The 20,973-nt window shown below is 27.3% G+C and overlaps 3 protein-coding genes across 6 annotated transcripts in view; 1 reads left to right on the top strand and 2 right to left on the bottom strand.

Annotated features, from left to right (window-relative positions):
* LOC100577801 (zinc finger protein ush) overlaps nt 1-4,434 on the bottom strand; it is a 175,280-nt gene extending 170,846 nt beyond the window's left edge. For 2 of the 4 annotated variants that reach the window (XM_016914823.2, XM_003250858.4), the window contains exon 1: nt 3,951-4,434. In XM_016914823.2, coding sequence (XP_016770312.2) covers nt 3,951-3,990 — 40 coding nt within the window. In that variant the 5' untranslated portion in view covers nt 3,991-4,434. The remainder of the gene's footprint in view (nt 1-3,950) is intronic. The other 2 variants (XM_006566358.3, XM_016914830.2) reach the window with 2 other exon arrangements.
* Nucleotides 4,435-10,002: 5,568 nt separating this feature from the next.
* LOC410326 (Krueppel-like factor 10) lies at nt 10,003-12,425 on the top strand. Its single transcript, XM_006566351.3, has 3 exons — nt 10,003-10,250; nt 10,558-10,761; nt 11,313-12,425. The coding sequence occupies exons 1-3, from the start codon at nt 10,197-10,199 to the stop codon at nt 12,174-12,176; spliced, it is 1,122 nt and encodes a 373-aa protein (XP_006566414.1). The 5' UTR covers nt 10,003-10,196; the 3' UTR covers nt 12,177-12,425.
* A 3,076-nt stretch (nt 12,426-15,501) lies between these two features.
* Nucleotides 15,502-20,193, bottom strand: LOC410325 (trifunctional enzyme subunit alpha, mitochondrial). The gene is made up of 11 exons (XM_393806.7): nt 20,035-20,193; nt 19,634-19,743; nt 19,137-19,409; nt 18,802-19,052; nt 18,320-18,703; nt 18,073-18,243; nt 17,741-17,963; nt 17,474-17,683; nt 16,622-16,817; nt 15,924-16,126; nt 15,502-15,839 (listed from the first exon to the last, which is right to left on the bottom strand). Exons 1-11 carry the CDS (start codon nt 20,105-20,107, stop codon nt 15,639-15,641), a joined length of 2,295 nt encoding a protein of 764 aa, XP_393806.2. The 5' UTR covers nt 20,108-20,193; the 3' UTR covers nt 15,502-15,638.
* Nucleotides 20,194-20,973: the final 780 nt, after the last annotated feature.

Below are 20,973 nucleotides of genomic sequence, written 5' to 3'. Positions count from 1 at the left end.
AAACGATCCACCCTTTCTCGATGATTTTACCCTCGTGTCCGGTCGAAACGAGCCGATGCTGCGGATATTATTTACGGCCAACACGATTCAATAAAACATCCATATAAAATCATTGGTTATTAATTTGACGGGTGCTCGCGACGGGGGGTGATTGCTGCCTCTCCACGGGGTACCTTTTATCCCTGGCATCGTCGATTACCAACGCGATACAAGTGGAGGGGATCCGGCCTTCTCCTCGTCCGACCCTTCCACGCCGAGGATTCGATAACTCGCGACAATGCGTCCTTAACGAAAAATATATAATCGAGATATTAAGGGAAGGGAGGATTCGTTCGCACGGATCATCGAACGGATCCAAACAGGTTATCTTTATGTCGAAATTTACTGGTTCTTTGGAATCGATCTTACAATATATTCGACGAAGGATTATATCTTCATTCGATTCCAAAAAATACAATGAGAATTATTATTATTGCAAATGAACATCTCTATAGTTAAAAAAAAAAAAAAATTCAAATTATCCTGTTAACAAATTTTTAATTCGTATCGCAATTCGCCATCAGTTTCCTTCTCAAAAAAAAAAATAAGTAAAATGCGTTATCAGTTTTCTCTTCAATGAGATCGTACCGAGAAACGGAAATATTCGCAGCGAGCAGAAACTAGTAATAACGAGTCGGCATGATGACGCACCGATATCCAAAAAGGTAAAACAATTTCCCCTATATATACCTCGGCCACCAGATATATTGGAAATGATAAAGGCGAATATCTACCTCGGAGCGTCGAATCTTGGGCCGAAGGCCGGGCGCGGGTCGAATTCGAAGCCGAAAGAAAAACGTAGAAAGGCGCGTTCGCGGCCGCATAGCGGGCAGATAAGAAAAATCGGGTGTGACGTCAATTATTTGCAATCTATCGCGTTTGGTTATCGGTTGTTTCGCGCACGGGGGACCGTGCCTCTTCCGCGAAGGACGTTTATCTCTCGTATAAACGTTTAATCGCGCGCGTCCTTTCCCGAAATCGGCCAACTTTGGTTGCGCAACGACAAGCCGTGGCTCGAGCGTATTTTAGAGTTCTCCGCGACGATAAGCGGCAGATATGTTAATCTTTAAGGCGATCGCGGTTTGCACTGTCGCGAATTTCAGGCACGTACACCGTAAGCCGCCGTCGGAAACCGAGGCGAAATTTTCGCGATTTCTTTCACTCTGCATGCCATCGTCGTGTAAATAACGATTAATCGAATTATTGCGTTTCTGCGGATCGTGAGTCGATTTATATTTGTGTATCGATGTGATATTTCTTTTTTTTTTTTTAATCAAACAGCTATTTCGGATTCTTTAAGCGTTAAACTGTTAATAAAGTATCGATATTTTTAATATCGAAGAGGAGAAAAGAAAATTAACTCCTCGAGAAGCGTAATTATATAAATTTCATCAAATTTTTTACATCGCTAATTGAGAATTAATTTATCGTGTATCGTCCCATTACAATATCGATATAAAATTAACGATGTTAAAAAGACGATCCTTGAATATTTCAAATTCCTATAATCGAAAATAATTCGTGACCAACCGATATTCAAATCGAGGACACGTTTCGAGCCTTAACTCACCCCGAGGACCGCAAAGAAAGAGGCCTACCCATTTCAAGATTGCTCGTTATTAACTCGATTACCGTTGCTCCCAATTAGCAGTCACGCGCGTGGCCCAAGCCAATAATTACAAGGACATTAACGTCCAGGTGACAAAAACAGGCCTGTGCAAAACGCTTCGAATCGCTAATAAGGGGAAAGAGGGGAATAGTGAGGGGAGGAGGGGCGAGAAATGATACGGGGGAAATAACGAGCCGTCGTGAAACCGTGAAAACGGCGAGGCGATGGAATGAAGGAGGGTGAAGGAATGAGAGGCGAGAGGAGAGGAGAGAGAGAGAGACAGCTGGTTCGACGAGTCGGAGCCACGTGAAAGTGGCCGGCAACTTTCGTGATCGCGGGGGCCACGTGATCCGGCCGCGACACAAGGGCGGCGAGGGGACGAAGGATCCGAGACCGGGATCGGCACCCGCGATCTCGTCTGGCCTCGATCGCTTTTACACCGAGATCGAAAAACGTATATATAAATGCAACGCGATACGAATTCGTGCGCCCGAGCCCGGGATCCTTATGATCCACGATCCGCGATCGTCGATACGATCGACGACGACGACGGTCCTCCAAGTCGATGGATTTAATTGGTGGCCGCTACGGAGTTAAATCAGTGTCGCGAATGGAGTCCGCAATTGCGTAAGATATTCGTCGAAAGGGATATTCGAGAAAGGAAGCACGGAGATGGTTGGGGAAAAAATAGGAAACGAGTTTTGCGGGGAGGGATGGCGAAGAGTGTGTCGAAATTTCTTCGCCTATGTTTAAGTCTAAATTTGTCTAAAAATCTGAACGTAATTATTCGTCGGATAAAAAAAAAAACTCGTATCGATTAATTAATTTAGTAAATGTAATCATTTCTTAAAATCTATTTGCTAAGTACGAGATATTTATTAATAAAAATATTAATTTATTAACCGATACATTTATATTAACTTTCTTTTTACAATTTATATGATTGATACGCGTATTCAAATATTTATTGCTGAGAAAAATATTTATTGTTTTATATAATATATTTTATATAATACAATTTTTATATAATTGATATATTTTTGTTTTTGCATGATTTTATCGAATCAGATTTCACTAATAAAAATTTAAACTTCGTTACTTATAAATTAATATATGCGTCATACGTTGATTAGCAAATATACTTATTGAATGAATACATTTACCGTATCAGTAAATTTAGTAAACAACCTCCCGGAACAAGTTTTGTAACGATATCGGTATTGATAGTTAGACTTCAAAAGTTGCGCGATTGAATATAAATAATAATAATATAAGAGAGCCCTAGGCGATAGAATTCCAGAAAAACGATACAGAAATATTTCTAAGTAAAGTGAAGACGCAATACGTTACAAAAATAAATATACTAACGCAAAATTTTAACGTATTCTACTCTCATCTGTTTCATCCGTATGCTTGAACTATCTAAATGTGTGTGTGTGTGTGTATACTGTGTGTATAATATATATTAAAAAATGATATAGTATAAACTTGACATGTTCATACTTCAACGTATTAATAAAATGTTAATAATTGTATTAATAAATATTAATTGCAATAATATATAACGATATTACATCATTTCCATTAATTAACATAAAAAACGTGAAACATAACCATATCTATAATATTGGAGTACGCACGCGGTCGAGCGCTGTATGTATGGTCAACCACGTGACCTGTAAGAGCTTAAAAGGTCAGCTGACATCAACGAACCTGTCGTATGACAATATTTTTTTTGTCTCAATATTTTACGATCTGGCATTCGAATCTATCGATATTACAAAAAAAACTGTCCACTTGCGATTAATTTAATTAAAAGAAAAATTTCAATTCAATATCTTCTTAATATTTCGCTTCGTTGAAATCGTTTAAATAATCAAACTTTTAAAACAATGTATTTTCCCGCCAATAAGATCACGATGCGAACGCTGATTGGCTAGACACACGATGTAGTACCAATCTCGTTCGAAAAGATAAAACCGAGACGACGATAAAAATGGCGGAAAGGGCTATTGTCTTCGAGACAATTATACGTGATACGAATCAAACAAGACATTTTATACGGTATGTAAACGTTAACTGGAAACGCGGTCTGACAAGCAAAGACACCCAATCACCTGTCAAGCAACGTGGCGACCGGCTAAAAGCACGCCGTCGACAAAACCCGTTTTTCCGGGTACCTCATCACACGCGACGAATACGATTCAACATGCGTTATGCGAAACACGAAATATATTGCTGAACGAAAGAAAGCAAAGATATGGGGGAAAAAAGAAGGAATCACATATTAGGTTAGACTCACGTTTTAGTGGTTTTGGGTTGCTCTGCTTGCGGCGTGACATCCTCTGCGTTCTGCCATCACCAAATCAGCGTCGACATGCTTGACATCGTTGCAGGTACACGCGAGAAGACAAAGATCGGTTGTTCCAGATCGTCGTGACGTCGTCGACATATAACAAATGACACAGCACACGCAACGAAATTGGCGTTAGACGAAACAGGTTGTTTGTAAGACAATAAAGCCAGGATAAATAGAAAAAAAGCAAAGAATAACGAACACTTCGAGAGGCACAAAAAACGTTTTCTGATCACCGGACAATGTATGTCGCTGACAAATGATATTTTCTCGTTCGATGGTTTCGAATTGTTTTTTAATTGATCTTATATTCCTTCTTACCCGTGTTTGAAGTCGATTCTCGCGTTTTTTTTACACGCACAAGTGTCGACGAAAAACGTATACACGCACCACGACAACTCGCACCGCGGCCGCTGTCAGCGAGCAACTAAACAAACGCGATACCAAACAACCCCCACTCCTACAAATGCAGCGTGACTACGTGTAACGGAGTGGGGTAATTGCAGAGGGGATAAACTCCGCCCATTATTCGAGTTCAGCTCTCGAGAGCGGGAAATTTTAAAGATACGTTTACCGACAGAGAATATGATCGATTACCTGAGATGGCAGTAGTGTGCCAATATGTACAAAATATCAATTATTTTAAATTCAAATTAAAAGAATGAAAAATAAAGAAATACAAAATATTGATAAAATAAGCTACAATATTCTAATAATTCTATTTGACTTCTTCCATTGTACAATAAATTTAATAATTAATAGATAAAAATAAATATATATAAATAGAAAATAAAATATAATTTTAAATAAAATCAATCAATGGTATTATCTAATTATCTTAAGCTGAATTATACAAAAACCTATTTTATAAATAATTTATAATGAAAAATAATTATAATTATTCATTGGTAACCTTTAAAAGATCTTTAGCGACATCTATCATAGAATAGTACAATTTTAAGACATAATATAATTCATACTCATATGATAATTAATAGAGTAAGATTTTTTTAAATAGACAACAGTAGATATTAAAGACATCATGTATACCGACAAAAATTTATTTTTCGTTAAAATAATAGTTAATGTAATATAATCTTCATTTAAACTATATATTAAAATTAAATATACGATACGTATAAATGAAATTTAAATTTTACTATTTTATTTTGATATTAAAATAAAATAAACTCTTTTAAATTAAGTTGAATATAATATAATATTTTAAAGTATGTAATATATCGTAATTTTAAAAATATATATATTAAATAATATTGTAATTATAGTAAATCAGCAAAAATTGACAGAATATTTGCATTTTTATTCCACAGATACAATATATTCATTATTTATTCGATATTTTTTCAAAATTCATATTCTAGTAAATTGGAAACATTTTTATCTTTTATATTTATTTGCTTCTTCGATTATGGATGAGAAGTCCAATATCCTCAATTCGATCCAATTTTTACATGGCATCGTTTCTTCGAATGTAAACAAGTCAAAGACCAATTATTCTCACTACTATTACCGATACATGCTATTTTTGGATGAGAGCCGCGACTGAATTCAAACGATGCACCAAGTGCATCTGCAGCCGAATTTTGTAATATATCAAATATATCTCCGTCAACAATACGAATTCTATCTTCCATTTTGAACACACATTTGATTTATCGTGTTTACGCCATTATTTTTTATAAAGGATTATGACCTGTCTAAGAAATTTACCCATTTCATAATCCATGTGTATTGTAATATAAACTAAATCCGGCAAGAGTCGTAATTCTAAATATTAACTGACATAATACGAAATTCTATGATATGAATACGGAAAATTTCGAACAATTCAGCGTTGCCAAAAATAAAATGACATTTTTAACAATTACACTTGTATAACATACGTATAAGAAACGAAGCATAAACGATGGAATGGTTGTAATTTTATCGAAGAATTGTCTGAAAGTTGTTACAAAGAATAAAAAGCTAACGACGAGAAGAAAAAATTTAAAAAAGAGGAAAATGATTGCAAAATGAAATTGGCATTATAGTTAAACAGATTTTAAAATAAAGATATTAATTCTAATAACGTGCTATTGTTTTATGCTATTACTTTAATGTATTATTAAAGTTTTTCTTACATAGATAATGATACTTTCCAAAGTAATAATTATTGAATAATTTAACACGTTAATACCAATGTAACAAAAACATGAATGACATAGCAATTCTCTATACGAAATGAATCGAACGATACGTGTATGGAGGCGAGCCTTCGTGTTGACGCCAAACGAGAAGGAAAAGTTTATCTCTAGATTTTTAAATAAAAAACATCGAACGTCTATAAATCTCTGTCATTGTTTGATAACTCATATACTATAGATAAACATCGATATTCAACGGAAGCAATGAAAAATCTTTACTACATCGGTCTTTGCTTTATTATAGCTGATTATAACGTTAGAAAAATAATTAAACTTATTAGATATATTTTATCGTTCGTTAAAAATTTGATATCCTAAATATTTAATTATATTTGTTAAAAATATTGAGAAAGTATCTAAAGGAATCTAGCAGAAGAAAATAAAATATCATCGAACGTGTCAATTAGCTTTAATAATTGTAAAAAAAAAAATTTAATTTTTTAATTTAAAAATCTTGGAATTTAAAATTTTTAAATGATATATCTCTCAAGATTTTCATATTTCTTTTAATTAATTTATCAAGAACAAACATTTTATTATTCGTGCCTGTTAAACACTATGGCTATTTTTGTACACGCTTTTCCTCCTCGTACGCATTTGAAATGCGTACAACGTTTAGTTACCTCGATCACGATATTAATTAGGATTGCAAAACAATGCGTAGTAAGGTACATTGATACGAAGATCGGGGAAGGTCGACTGGCTAGCCTTGAAGCCCTCCACGGGGAAAGTGAGCATAGAGGAGATACGGATCGAATGTTTTGAACGAAATTTGTTCTTACGCGATATATTATCCTCTACAGGAGAAGGAAGGAGGGGAGGGGGGAGGGAGAAATAATAATTTGGAACTTCAGGTTAATCGTAGCGGTAGCTTTTTTCACGATCATTTACTAGATACTTATTTTAAAAAAAAACAATGTCAAAGATACTTTTGCACAATTAACAGCGAAGCTAGCGATAAAGCATGAACAGAAGACGCACACTACGATCATCGATCACGAGTTCGTCGAATGATTCCCTTGTTGTCTATCGTGAACATTCGTTGTCTTTACATTCGTCAAATCGGTGGGACGCGTGCTCCTCACGAGAATCGATATTAAGTTAATTAAAGACTATAAAATTATTAAAAGCGACAGAGAAACGCTAGCATTCGTGGCGCGCTATAACACACCCCGATAAAGGTATGATGAAATAACAAGTAAAATTTTACGATAAGCATTTCATTATGAAAGAAACAATTAAAGTGATTTACACTTGTTAGTTTTCTAATTGTACCGGCATGTTTGCCGATTATTCGTGGGAATGTCGTCCTCGATTATTCACACCAGCGTGTAAATAAGTATGGAATACGGTGCACATCGGATATCTACTTTAATCGTTTTACCAATATAAATTGTAACCGGAATGATAATGCACAGGGAACGATGAAGATATCGAACGATAAAATTACTAGAGACGCAAGAATACCGAGAGAAAAGAATTTACATAGTAATATTCCATGCGATTGCTTGCTACGTGATAAGAAGCCTGTTCAAAAAATAGCGATAAGAAACCAATGGATATACACAATATTACGTAGGCAATCACATAGAACGTGGCAAAAAACGATTTCAAGATTGTCACGCGTTCACCTGTCCCGGAAAAAAATCTATAGATATTCACAAATATGAAAAGTTGTCGAACGATATATTGTGTTTATTTGTTCCGAACGATACAACAGATCGATCTATTTTTAATGAATTGTTACGATGCCGTTTCATATTCATTGATAAGAATATGCAATTATATGTATGTCACCCTATACCGAACATGATTAAATAACTAGCTGCTACGGGATGCTCCATTTTCAAAGCCGATTATGACGTAGAATGTTTTTTCCAACGGCTTCGACTTCAAATATTGAATAATTCGAATCTCACGAATTTCATTAAGGCGACATTAAGTCGAAAAGCCTTTTAAGAGGTTCCATTAAAGGATTCGTTAATTTCAATTTTATTATTTTTATCAAATAGAAAAATTACTTATTTAATCAATTTTTAAAAAGAGATTCATAATTTCACATATTTTACAAATCTTTTTATTTTAAACTTCGTTCTACTTTTACCTTGTGCAGTAACTAAATAGGTCATATTAAATGAATTATACTAACAGTGATAATGGATAGATGGATTTCGCAAGTTCATAATCTTATTGACCTACATAATATTAAAAATAAAAAAAAAAAATTTTATTTCGAAGTACATAAAAAGTCTTATTGAAGCTAAGAAGTAAGTATATGTACAATTTTAGAAAATAGTGACTCTCATAACAAATTTCGAAGATAGAAAAAAAGTCAAAGATAATAAAATAGATTAATGATATGCAATAAACATTAGTTGTCAGACTCTTGTTTGTGAGTTAACTATTAGTTATCTCTCAATGACTCCATTTTGTTTTAGTACGCTATATAAATATACAGTCATTAACACGAACATTGTCTTGTTTTACAAAAATTTTCGCAAAAAATCACAATTATAGAAGTAGATTTATCAAAAAAAAAAAAAAAATAATAATTTGATACGAAGAATCTATTTAAGGATTGCAATAGGTAATTTCCTGTATCTATGAATAACACCGATGATATATGTATATATATATGCTACGTGCTAAGTTTAAGATAAGTAAGAAAAAAAAATTGAAATATTTAAAAAAAAATATGAATGAACCAATGAATCACTAAATATAATATTGAACAAACAATTCGGATTTCGTTTATTTAATTAATTATTTAACTTTTTTCTTCTATGAAAAATAAAATATTTTTATTTTTTATACAAAAATAAATATCTTAAACAAATATAATTGCAAATTTTCTTATAAATATTCAATAAACCATCTTACTAATTTATTGCAGAAGAGAATTGCGAAAGAGAATGTTAAAAAATAAGAGAATGATGGAAGAAGAGACATAGTAAAAATCAATATCAGTCTAATTGGACTTGAATTAATTAATTACAAAGTAAGCAATCGATATATTTAATAATAAATTGCACCAATTTCGTTAAAATTCGAGAATTTCGCTTTTATTTCCATATTTTTTTAATTACATGATTTTTTTTATATCACGTGAATGATATAGAAAAAATCATACAAAAAAAAAAATGAAAAAAAAATTTTACAAATAATAAAGTGATAAATATCAAAATAGACAATATTGTTATAAATTTTAGATGTTAATATTTTTTAAAACACAATTTATTTTTCTTCGTTCATCTATCAAATATATTCGAAAAGAATAAAAATGATAGCGGAACGTGGGAAAGTTATTAAAATTGAAATCATCAAAACATAATATTATAAGAACAAACCTTTATTCTACGAAACTTACAAAACTCTCACATTACAACGGGACAAAAAGGGAAAAGTGAGTGGCAAAACGACAATTCGGAGGTTCGCCTTGCAATACTTCGCTCTTACGAAGTACGTGTCGCATTCAGTCTTCTATCACAACCAAACTATACCGACAAACAGTCGCAGGAAAAGAAAAACGAAGAGATAGAGAGAGCGAGTCAGATAGCTTTAGAATGTGGTGTAGGAGGGTTGAAACTGCATGACGCTAGTGAGCGCAGCGATACCATGACGTATCGACCGAGCGCGCCACGCAGACTGACGTCATGATCACGGCCTTAGTCAGACAGCGAGCACGTGAACAGCACGCTGGTGATCACGCGGTCGTCGGCTGATAGTACTCTTCCGATTGGTTGATTTCGGCGAGCCCCTCCACACAATTGGTAGAAGTGAAGCGCGCCGCATGATCACACACACGATCAGCACAGCATGCCGAGCCAACCGACCTGAGAAAGCTTCATTGCATTACTAGACGTTCAACGATTACGTCCCTAAGCTACTTTTCGTTTGAAAAATATCGTATACGTTAGACTACATCTTCTCGTCAACGGACGAGCCTCTTTAACATATTATATACTCGTGCTACATTTTCTCTAAAAAAATGGATACTAATCAAACTCCTCTTTCACCACCGGCCTCACCCCAATTCAAACACGTAAGTGAATGTTGAATTAAAAGTACCGCCACTGCAGTGACTGACTAATTTGCCCGCGAAATATGAACATAGCTGGAAACGATGATCCAATCCTATTTTATATACATAATTTTTATTATAATATTTCTTAATTTTTATTTTTTTTTTATTTATTTTTTCTTTTTTCTTTTTTTTTATTTCATGTGTTTTTTACAGAATCATTTTTATAGATTTTTTTTCCTTATTTTAATTACTTAATTTTTTTTTATTTGTGCATAAAATTCAAAATATTTTATGAGAAATTTTTTTTTTTATTTTTTTTCTACAGATTGAACCACTTCAATCTTCGTTCAGCGTTGCAGCACTTTTAGGAGATAAACTTCAACAGAAAGCAAAGACCAATATGAACATAAAGAAAAGTAACAATGGAACTACTCGGCCTGGTTTACCTCCAACTCCTCAACCTTCTGATTCGGAAGAAGATGAACCTCTCCGAAAAAGGCGATCTATGGAACAATGTGAATTAGCAAAAGTAAGTATTGACAAAGAGTTTTTTGTGCTCATTTTTAATTACAAAACTATTTCATTTTGATTTTTTTTAATCGTTCTCATATATTATAAGACGTATGTGCGCATGCTTTATAGAGTTGTTTTGCAATGACCTCATTTATTGCATGCATTCACTTTTACACCATTTTTGTTGCTTATCCTTTGAGCAAATAATATCTTCGGACGGTATTCGTTTTAGAATAATGTAATTTTCATATAATTCTAAATAAATGATTTTTATATAGATATTAAATTAAAATCATAAATTTTCATCTTTTCATTTTTTTTAATCATTATAATATTATTAATAATATGCATACATTATTTTTGTATGATTTATATATATATATATATATATATATATATTTATATAAATTATACATTATAGATATTGTATAATAATAATAATCCAAAAAATATTATTTCCTTTAATTAAAATTTCATCAATCAATTTAAAAATGTATATTTATTAATGTAAATATTAAAAGAAATGAAATTTATCAAATTTATATTTATTTTTATTATTTTTAACAGTTACTCTTGGATGGTACACCACCCCCGAGTCCAGAACCTGCCCGTGTATCAGTGATAATGCGTGCCAATCGAGATGGTACCTACAGTCCTGCCAACTTGATACCAAAGATTACCACAATGTGTTCACAACTAATTCCACATAATTCACAACAGACTTCCAACCTACAGTTCGAACCAACCACGCGACAGAATACAGTGGAATCGGAGAACATACTGAAGAGTCTTAAATTCAAAATGAGTTTACGGAAAGAAGAGATTATTATAAATAATAAAAATACTGATCGCGAGACTATTCAGCCAAAATTACATCCTCTAGCACCAAAACCTGCACCAATCATGGTAACCGGATTATTAGGATCTCCTTTGGTTCTTCCACGAGCTCCTCTTTTATTAGTCACTGCACCTACAACAACGTCAAATATAACTACTCCAGAATCAACTATACGACGTCGTGTTTATGAATGTGAACATCCAGGTTGTGGCAAAAATTATTTTAAATCTTCTCATTTGAAAGCCCATACACGGACTCATACAGGTGAACGACCATTTTCGTGTCCTTACGAAGATTGTAATAGACGATTTTCAAGAAGTGATGAATTGTCACGACATAAACGAACACATACTGGAGAAAAGAAATTTGTTTGTCCTATCTGTCAAAGAAGATTTATGAGAAGTGATCATTTAGCAAAACATGTTAAACGACACACCAGAGATAGATCTTCCTCTATCCGCGTCACTGGTGCTCAAACTGGTTCTATTACACAAATGACACCCACACCTTTAAAAGTAAGTTTACTTCCTGTTATAGCACCACGCATAACACAATCAACTCAACAAATAATTGCACCGCAATTAACGGTTTAAAAAATATAAAATATTGTATATTTAAGCCGTATCTAAAGCTGTGAATCGAGCTTTAATTATTACAGGATTGAAAACCATTCCGACATTGTGAAAAGATTGTTTTTTAATGGATAATTAAAAAAAAAAACAACAGATATGTGAAAAAACTTATCTCAAATTTGATGAAGAACAACTTCGAAATGTGAATATTTACAATAATAAATTATATGTTTTTATGTGTACCGCATAGTGATTATATAAAAAAAAAAATTAAAAAAAGCGTACTTAAAAGGAAAGCACTAAAAGCACGAAAAATGATAATTCATAAGATGAGGCTTTTTTTTGCCGTCCGAGAACCAAGTACCTAAGTGTATCTGTGATCTGTGATGCATAAGCGTGTTGATCAAGAAAGGATATTTATTTAAAAATACAAAGACAGTTCTTTTATCAATTATGTACATAATGGTTATAAAATTATTAAGATTATAATGTTTTTCATTATATATTAATTAAACTAATTATGGATATATATATATATATATATATATATATATATATATATATATATATATATATATATATATATATATATAACTCGTCCAATTAAACAATGTACCAGACAAGTAAGACTTTAATATTATAAAATAAGTTTAAAAAATTTTTTTACAAAAATTAAAATTAATTAAATAGCCTATATACTTTCATAAAATTATTGTAAATATATATAATGTTTAACTTATTTTATATGTATTTCCTATATCCTTAAATATTTAATTATATGTATTAAAGATTTACAAAACAGTAATTTAATAATTTTTTTTAATTTTTATAGCAATTATTTATAAAATTGAGTCATCATATCATTTGAAAAAAATGTCATTAATTATTTAATTAAACATAATTATTAAATTAAATTATATAATTTAAATTTAATTAATATATAATTAATTTGAACTCTCTTTTAATCATAAATCTTTATTTTCTTAACTTCATAAAAAAGTCAGACAGAAATATATACAATTTTTAGTCAAGTTAATTGAAAAAGAATGATAAATGATTTTTAAATATCAATAATCTTTGATTTATTTATTTTTTTTTCTTAAAATTTAAATTTAGATGAATAATGAAATAAAACAATAAAATTTGATATCAATTGATTTAATTTGACATGAACATTTTTAAATATTTTGTAATAATGATATAATTTTTTTCTATTTATTTTATATCATAAAAAATATATATTTCATTATGTATAATTTAATAGTTTTATAATTATTATTAAGTATGAAATATAAATTAACATAAAAATTGATATATAAAATAAAATATTTAACAATTTTTATATTATTATATTTTTATATTTTATATGATAAAATTAAAAATTTTTATCATTTATTATATAAAAAATTGCATTCAAATGCATATAATATATAAGATATTATTTTGTTTGATTAAAATCTACAAATGATGCAAATTTAAAGCTAATATTTTTTAAAATATTTATTTTTTATCTTTGATAGATCTTTGATAAAAATGCAAGAATAAAATTTATATGTACATAAAAATAAGTTTTTTAATGGAAGATAAATAAGTTTTATAAAATTTTTGATAAAAAATATAACTTATATAAATATTTTTGTAATGCAATATATATTCTGATATTTTTTATAATTTGATTTATTATTTATTAATTATTTAAAATATATATGTATACATATATATGATTATATTCTTTATCAATTTTAATGAATGCAACTAATAAAAATTCATATAGAAAAAGTAAAAAATTCCATTGTAAGTATTATCACATTCTTTATATTAATAAAAAAAATCATATTAACATCAAATATAATTTACAGATATCGATTTAGATAAAATTTTTTATCAATTATTTGCATTTATATATGAAAAAAATAATTTTAAGTAGGCATAAAAATATAAATATATTTTTTGTTTAATAATTTTTACAGAGAAAAATAATTTATGACAATTATAAAACTGTTCTTCAACATTAGGATAAAATTATAATAATGTTATTTAATTAGAAATATATATATACGAATTTTTTATTTTCTTTTATTAATTAATTAAAAATAACATTTTATTAATTTATATATTATTTTATATAAATCGCATATTTATAATCATGTATATTTTCATTTTATTAATACTTTCATTTATTATTAAAATAATTCTTAATAACGTAAAAAATTAAATATATTAAAAATAGAATGATATAATTTTTAAGTTTGCATTCATATTATTTATAAATTAAAACTAGTAAATTATACGGGTCAACTGAGATATGATCCTTGTTAATGGCTTCTCACGAAATGTCGTAGTTTCTTGCATCAGCCAAGGACTTGAATTCTTTTAATATTGTAAATGTCACAAACAAGTATGGGACCGGTAGATGATGTAAAATATCTATCTGATTACCCTTATTTGCTTTTATTAAAATTTTTTTTTTTATTAAAAAAAATGATACATCAAAATTTTGTCTTGTAATAAACATATAGAATAATTATTCAATAATAATAAAATTCTAAATAAATAAAAATATTAAAATTATTTAATATATCATAATAAATGTCATCAAAATTATTATAAATTATTATAAAAACATATATGAAATAATATCTTTTTACTTCTAAATTTTGTTTATAATAAAAAATAACAACAAAACAAATCTCAATTATAACAAATCTCATTATTATTATAATTATATTATAATTGTATTTATATCTTATTATATTTTAAATTTAAATGCAACTTTATATTCAGTTTTTATATATTATGCAAATTTATTTATTTTACTCAAATTAAATTTATTTTAATATAATAAAATAAAATTATTCTAATCTTTAAATCATTAAATATAAGATTCATTTTTTAGTCATTAATAAAGTGCAATATCTTCTAAACATTGCATCAAGAACTAGAATTCCACTCCTACATCTTTCATAATTCAATGGAAATAAAAAATGGAAATTAGACAATAAATTTATTCATATACATTTATCAGTCATTCATTATTAAATAGCTTATAGTATGTAATACATGCTTATATGTTATTTTTTCTGATGTAAATTTTTATAAAGGAAAATTAAATAAATTATTTATGCTATGAAAATTTATTAATTTTTTTTTAATAATTTTATTTTTTATATTTTATAACTTAAATAATAATAAAAATTGTTTCATATATTAAAATAACACTTTGTTTGTATTTTTATTAAAATAGACTGATATTATATGATGATATGATTGACATTATATATTAAAAATCTCATAATCAATAAATATATTTAATCAATTTGCATTGATATATTGAAGAAAATTCAAATTCAATTATTAAATTCATTTTATTTATCAAAAAAATATAATATTAAAATATTTATGATTATTCTTAAGCAATTACTGTTTACCATAATTTGAAAAATGCATTTTTAAAGTTTTATTCTTATAAAGACATTCAATTTCCTATCTATAAAAATTTTTACTAGAATTGGATGCCATATCATATAATGTTTGACATGGTTTAAATGCATCACCATAATGATTTTGAAATTCTTCCATCTTTCTTACTAAGTTATCAGCACCATAAGAATCTACCCAACGAAAAGGTCCACCAGTAAATGGAGGAAACCCTAATCCAAAAACAGCTCCTATATCACCTTCCAACTAAAAAAATATTTATGTTCAATAAAAAATAATATAATTCAATAATTTACTAATATATTATATATATAATTATAAATGTTTTACCGGATTAGCCAAAATATTTTCCTCTAAACAAAGTATTGCTTCATTAACAAAACGAGATACCATTCTTAATTGACGATCTTCAATAGTTGTATTTCCTTTTGGCTCAAGTTTATATTTTTTTAAAATATCTAATGCTAAAAGATTAACATTTTTATTCTTAACATTAGTTTCATATGTATATATTCCTTTGCCTGATTTTCTTCCTGAAAATAACATGTATATTTCGTTAAATATACATGGATAAAAAAATGTAAAGTTCTACGTTACTATAGATCCGCGAAGCTGCCTCGAATTTTTATGTATTGAACTATCACTTAGAATACGCGAAACAAGCAAGCAAGACAGATTGAGTCACAATATGTATTTACTTACATCTAATACTACTTTGTTTATGAAGCATAAGAAAAAAAATTATTTCAAAATTACTTATTTTGTTCCAAAAATATTTCTAAAAATATGTTAATTTGTTTTTGAAATCATCTTTTTTATGTACAATTCAATTACATATCTATATTAAAAACTTTGTTTAAAATTATTACTAATTATTTATTATTTATTACTAACACTTTTATTTCAATATGTTTAGACGAAGCAAGCAAAAAATTGCGAGGTATTTTTGATTTCACTAAAAAATCCAATGGTTTTCTCAAATAAGACGAGGCATGTTTCACGATATTATATAATAAAATACTGAATACCTAGAAAACCAGCTTTAACCATGTCATTGAGTATATTTATATCTCCACCATGAAAACGTTCACCTAATTCCTTTACAAGGTATGTACTTATGTGAGCACCAACATCAATTCCAACTTCATCTGATAAAGTAGCTGCTCCAACAGGAAATCCAAATTTTTTAGTTAAATTATCCAAATATATAGGATCCACACCTTCCTATTTTATTGAATATAATTTTATATATTGAATATTACCTTATAAAATGTATATATTGTATATTGTATATATATATATATATATACAATATATATATATTATTATTTTATATATATTATTGTATTATATATATATATTGTATATATATATTTTCTTATTGTATTATATCTTCAAAATCACGATAAAAACAATTATGTAGTAAATCTATGTATTAAAATAGAAAAAGAGAACACTTTTTCATTTAAGGCTTTGTTTTCAAATTTGAAAAATTTTCAAATATAAGCAAAAATTTTTTTCATTTAAAAATTATTTTTCAAAAAAATTCAATTTGAAAATTTGCCGATTATGTGACTCTTTTATTGTTCGTTGTTCAATTTCGATTTTCTTGAAAAAATAAGGATATTAGTGATAAAATTTTATTTTATATTTTTCGCTTATTTCCATAGAGTAATCATTTATTGATAGTTCATTTGCATTCAATTGGATAGCTAATTTCATTTGTATTTAAAAAATTTCGAAACTTAATTTATTAAAAAATAAAATCTTAAACAAAAAATATTTTTTTTTTACTTATTTTTATATCATCTCTTGTATCATGATTTCAAAGACATTCTATATAATAATAAATAATAAACATAAAAAAATAAAAAGACTACCTGCATTAACCTAATAGCTTCAGATAATAAAGCACTTAGTATTCTTGTTGTATAAAATCCAGGACCATCTCCAACAATAATAATTGTTTTTCCTTGTTTTAAGCCTACATCAACTGCAGTTTTAATTGTTTCAGTTGATGTTCCTTTATGTGTTATTATTTCTAATAATTGCATTTTATGTACTGGAGAGAAATAATGCATTCCAATTATCTATAACATAATTATATTAAATTAAATTAAAGAAAATATATTAAATATTATACTTACTTTATCTGGACGATTACTTCCAGCAGCTATTTCATTAATAGAAATTGCTGATGTATTTGTTGCAAGTACACAGTAATTTGGTGTATTTTCCTCAATTTCTTTTATAACTTTATGTTTAATTGTAATATCTTCAAATACAGCTTCAATTACAATATCTGCATTTTTAAATGAACTATAATCTAATGTAGAATCAAGTTTAGAAAAATATCTATCTTTCTGAAAGCTAAAAATAAATTTAAGAAAAAATAATAAAATTTGAAATTTTTATGTATTCATACATGTATACAAATATTATATTTTTAATGAAAAATTAAAAAACTTTAAAAACTAACTTAGAATATTTTTTTTTTTTTACAGCAGCATGCATTCCTTTCTGTACTTGATTAACACCACGGTATAAAGCAGTTTCATTTGTATCTTTCATAATTACATCAAAATCTTTATCTATGCTTACTTGAACAATACCTGCTCCCATAAGGCCAGCACCAACAACAGCAATTTTTCTGAAATATATGTATAATTAGTATTTTACAAGAAAAATTATTTATTTTTATATAATATATATAAAAATATGCATACTTAACAGCATTTTTTGGCACTCCAAAACGATTTTTTTTACAAGTAGTTTGTCCAAAGAATAAATTTGTAAGACCTTTACACTGAGGTGTAACTCCTAATTCACCAAAAGCTTTAGCTTCTGCTTCATAACCAAGTTTTGATTCCTTATTTAAACTAATACGCATTACATCTAAGATTTTAAATGGTGCAGGATACAAACTCCCAGTTTTCTGCTTCACTTTTTCTTTTGCTAAATTAAATACTTGATCCTTTACAAAATCAAAGTGTAATACATAGTTCATAAATTTATCACTTAATGTTTTAGAATCTCGATTAATTTTTAAGGTTTTATTTGTAATATCTTGTGCAACTTTAATAGCAGTCTCTTCCAAATATCTCATTGTACTGAAAATATTTTAAGTAAGTAAAATTTTCATACTTTCTATAAATATATATTAAATTTATATATATATCTATATATCTAAAAATGTATCAAATCTTACTTTTCTTCTGATGTTCCAATGCCACAACCAAGACAATTCACTAAAAGATCTACAAGTCCTATTTTCTTAGCTTTAATTGCTTTAACTTGTTTACCAGTAAGAATCATATTTAAACTATTAGAAAGTGATACTAATTGAGGTAATCTTTGTGTACCACCTGCACCAGGCAAGATACCTAACATTACTTCTGGTAAACCTAAACTAGTTTTTTGATCATTTACAGCAATTCGATAATGACAAGCCATAGCCAACTATATTGATTAAATAAAAATGTGAATAATAATGAAAACTATATTTTATAAAAATAGAATGTATAAATTTAATAAATTATATACCTCCAAACCTCCTCCTAAACAACTACCTTGAATTGCAGCTACAATTGGTTTTTTACTTTTCTCTATTTTTTCAAAGATTTTTTGGGCTTCAAAAGCTACTTTATAGCCATCTTCTGGAGTTTTGAAAGAACGTATCATATTAATATCAGCACCAGCAATAAAACAACCTGGTTTTCCACTTATAAAAATTATTGAATTTACAGCAGAATTTTGTTCTATATTTTTTAGAACATCATCAATTTCATACATTACTTCTGAATTTAAAATATTCATCTATATTACAAATGAAAATTAAATTTATTTTATTTAATTTATTTTATTTATTGAATTATTTATTTTATTTATTATTTATTTTATTTATTTATTTATTTTATTTATTATTTATTTATCTTATTTATTATTTATTTATTTTATTTATTATTTATTTATTTTATTTATTATTTGTGAAAGTAAGAGAATTATATTATATTATTATATATTATATATTATATATATACCTTAACTCCTGGAGAATCTAAAGTAAGAACTGCTACATTATCCACAACTTTGTATTTTAAATGTTTTAAATTTGTTGATAAACTCATTCCTCTCATTGATTTATATAATGCTGAAAATAAAATTTACAATAAAAATAAAACAAAAATTATACAAATTTTTAATTATTTTTAAATAAATATATTTTATTATCTATTTTAATTTTTATTAAATATTTCCTATTTTATTTCATACTTTATATATTTTATCAATATTTTTATATTATATAAAATATATTATATATTTTATATATTAAATATATATATAAATATTGTATACAGTGCAAATTTTTATGTGATATAGATATATTATTTAAAAACAAATGTTCATATAAAAATATATAACTTTTTTTATATATAATTACCTGTTCGTGTTGATATATTTTTATTAATGTGCGAAACATTTGCAAAAGCACCCAATAATCTGTATTGTAACATGTTTTAGAATATTAAAACACCTACCCTAGAAAATGTTATTTGCAATGGAAGACTGTATAGAGATGAAATACCAATTATTACGCATGCGTATAATCATAAATATAATCACAACTTGCGTATAATTACTATAATATGTTTGATGATTATGAACTTTGATACCTTCAATTTCAATTTATTATATTTGAAAAACATAAAAAAAAATAATTATATATAATATATATATATATATATATCAAGATCAATTTTTTTAAAAAATTAAATGTTTTTTGAACAATTTAATTTTATAAATATTAAATATTTTTAAAATACAAATATATATAATATATTATATATTTGTAAATTTATAGATTTTATAAGATCTTTATTATAAGAATAATATTTTTAATATATATAAATATTTAATCTATATTATTAAAAGCTTAAATGTTTTTATAAATGTTTTATAAATATTTCATATAATTGATTATATTTCATACATTTAATTAATATTTAAAGTTAAATATTAATACAAGATAAATAATATGAATATTATTTTAAAATTAAAATTATTTTAAAATATATTTAATACAGTAAAAATTGATATCGATGTATAAATTGATACAATTTTACGCAACGAAAAATTGATTTTGATATCGATATTTAACTATCAAAAAAATACTAATAAAAAGTTCAATCATGTTTGCTTATTTTCTTTTAAAAATTTGAATCATGAATAAATTATATATATAGACATATATTGATAATATATGATGTAGATATATATATATATATATATATATATATATATATGTATTATAGGTATTTCTGAAATCTTTTATATTTTATCTATATAGTTCCTCTATAGTTACATGTAGTTTACACATTAC

Source organism: Apis mellifera, linkage group LG11 (assembly GCF_003254395.2).
Source record: "Apis mellifera strain DH4 linkage group LG11, Amel_HAv3.1, whole genome shotgun sequence".
In the NCBI taxonomy this organism is placed as follows: Eukaryota; Metazoa; Arthropoda; class Insecta; order Hymenoptera; family Apidae; genus Apis; species Apis mellifera.
This window is presented reverse-complemented; position numbering and strand designations above follow the sequence as displayed.